This window comes from Cyprinodon variegatus, unplaced genomic scaffold, assembly GCF_000732505.1.
Source record: "Cyprinodon variegatus isolate N-32 unplaced genomic scaffold, C_variegatus-1.0 Scaffold821, whole genome shotgun sequence".
NCBI lineage: Eukaryota > Metazoa > Chordata > Actinopteri > Cyprinodontiformes > Cyprinodontidae > Cyprinodon > Cyprinodon variegatus.
This window is the reverse complement of record NW_015151274.1, coordinates 140,404-142,734: the sequence shown is the minus strand read 5'-3', so window position 1 is coordinate 142,734 and position 2,331 is coordinate 140,404. Positions and strand designations below refer to the sequence as shown.

At 44.1% G+C, this 2,331-nt stretch overlaps 1 protein-coding gene across 1 annotated transcript in view; it reads right to left on the bottom strand.

Annotated features, from left to right (window-relative positions):
* The window catches only part of LOC107098912 (ras-responsive element-binding protein 1-like), a 58,038-nt gene extending 55,911 nt beyond the window's left edge, over positions 1-2,127 (bottom strand). The window contains exon 1 of the mRNA XM_015396802.1: positions 2,075-2,127. Within this exon, the coding sequence (XP_015252288.1) occupies positions 2,075-2,114 (40 nt within the window). The 5' untranslated portion in view covers positions 2,115-2,127. The remainder of the gene's footprint in view (positions 1-2,074) is intronic.
* Between the last annotated feature and the right edge of the window lie 204 nt (positions 2,128-2,331).

Genomic DNA, 2,331 nt, shown 5'->3' with positions numbered 1-2,331 from the left:
TTTCTTAAATCCGCCCCTGATTCTGAGGCTCTGCAGGTTTTATTTTAAACTATTGTCTTAAAAACATGAGTTTGTTTGTTTTTTTAAACTTAATGAAAAAGAAGCAGTCAGAGCATCTGAGCTCTGCAGGTTTTATTTTAAACTATTGTCTTAAAAACATGAGTTTGTTTGTTTTTTTAAACTTAATGAAAAAGAAGCAGTCAGAGCATCTGAGCTCTGCAGGTTTAAAGGGAACTTTTCCTCCATGTTTCCTGCAGCCTCCTCAGGTTGAATCCAGTATCTAACCGGTGCGGCCCTCAGACACCACCGCGGCTCCCCGGGGGCCAAACCCAAACCCAGGCCGTCAATCATTGACCCGCTCAGCGATAAGGGACTCTTTGGCCCAGTTAGAGGAGAGCATCCTCCACCACGGCTGGAGCTAACGGCTCTGAAATGGGCGCAGGGTGGGAAACTAAACTGGTTTAACTGGTTTAAGTCAAGTTACAGCGGAGAGAGATGAGGAGAGACAGAAAGGAGGAGGAGGAGGAGGAGGAGGATGCAGCAACAGGCGTCACGTCGATGCTGCTGCTGCGGTGGAAAAAAAAGTAGCAGAAACACGAAGAAAAGTCACTAAACTCCCGCAAAACCTGCCGCTAAGCACCGGGCAGAGCTTCACCGACTCTACCGGAGCGGTTTATAAATGAACCAGGCTGGATTTAGGGCCAAATATGTCCGGGCAAGGTCAAACAACTCCGTCAAGCTACACACAGTTAGCCAAAACACAACCGGAAGCGACTAGTTCCGATTTCAAAATAAAACGCAAACAATCCACCGGTGAAACTCAACAGATATGATAAAACATCCACAATTACAACAACTTTTTAAACGTTAGACATCCAATATACTTAAAAACAAACAGCCCAAAATAAAAGGAAGAATTTTGTTGTGTTTTCTTATAGAAATATTGTTAATCAGTCTAAAAATTAACCTAAATATGTTTATTCGCCCCTCTGACAGTTTTAATAACACCAGATAACCTATTAAGAAAACAGAGATGCAATTGATTGTGATCAGAGAGGCACACTTTAATAAAAAAAAAAACAACTAAAAAAAGACTTTAGGTCCGGAAACACATTGAAAAAAATAATTTTGGCATTTACTTAATATTTAGCTACTTAATTGTTACATGTTAGCAGTGTATTACATTAAATGATTGAGTTAAAGTAACCAAATATGCTTAATTGGCATTTTTTTCAGTCTAGAAAAAAGGCTTCTCTATCATAGATAAAGTAATAACCTATTTATATGAATTTGTTCTAATAATAAATCTGTGTGATTTATCAAGGAGAGATCAGGTAAACAAAGCTGAAAACAAAACTGATTAAAAATATATTAATTTATAAACACGCACTACTGCATTTAATTCCTAAAACTAGCAGAAAATATAGTTGTATAATTATGTACATGATATATTAGCAAAAAAATCCTTTGGATTTTATGCTGGGGACATTAAGCAGCAGCTCAGCACAGAGCCTCCTGTGATGAGGCTCAACAGGTGTTTTATTTTGAAAGCGCTGACAGGAAGTGGGAGCCGGCTAGCCGTTAGCTAGCTTTCAGCTCGCTGTGTGGGACCGATAGCTTTACACATGGCCACTAGCAGCGAGGCTCGGACCAAAGTGCACCCAGATATGGATGCTCGCCTCCGGCAGAGAGCAGACTTTGACCCCCCCACCGTAATCACCTTCCTCCCCGCTTCACCCCCCACCCCCCCCACCGCGCGGCGGAAAATAACCGCCAGGGAAAAAAAGTGCAAACGGCTGATAAAAGTTGAGCTAAAGCGCGTGAAAAAGATGAAAAAGTTTTTTGTAAATGAGCCGCGGGTGGATGAGGAGGAGGCGGAAGAGGAGCTGAATTCCTCCGCTCGGATGCGCATCAAACTAGGAAGCAACGCGGAGAGGAGAGAGAAAAAAACCTCCCTCCCCCTCCGCCTCCTCCAGTCTCCCCCCGCTCCCCCTCCGGCTGCCCGGAGCTCACAAACTTTGAGTCCGCGGCGGAACTTGTTGCTCAGAAACGGGCATCAGGTCGGAGGACTTACCGCGGAGTTTGTTGGGGTTGGGCTGCTTGCGCCGAGACATCGTGGCGAGGAGGATGATGATGATGATGATGATGATGATGAGGGTGGGTAGCGAGGAGGGGGGTTGGTGGGGGGGAGATGAAGTTAAAAAAAAAACAAAAAGAAGAAGAAGAAGAAAGGAGGAAGAGGCTGCAAAGTCGCTCCGAAGAGGAGAGGAATCAAAATGGCGTTTCCGAAGGGATGTGCAAACTTGGACAAACTTTACTCCGGCTTCTCCT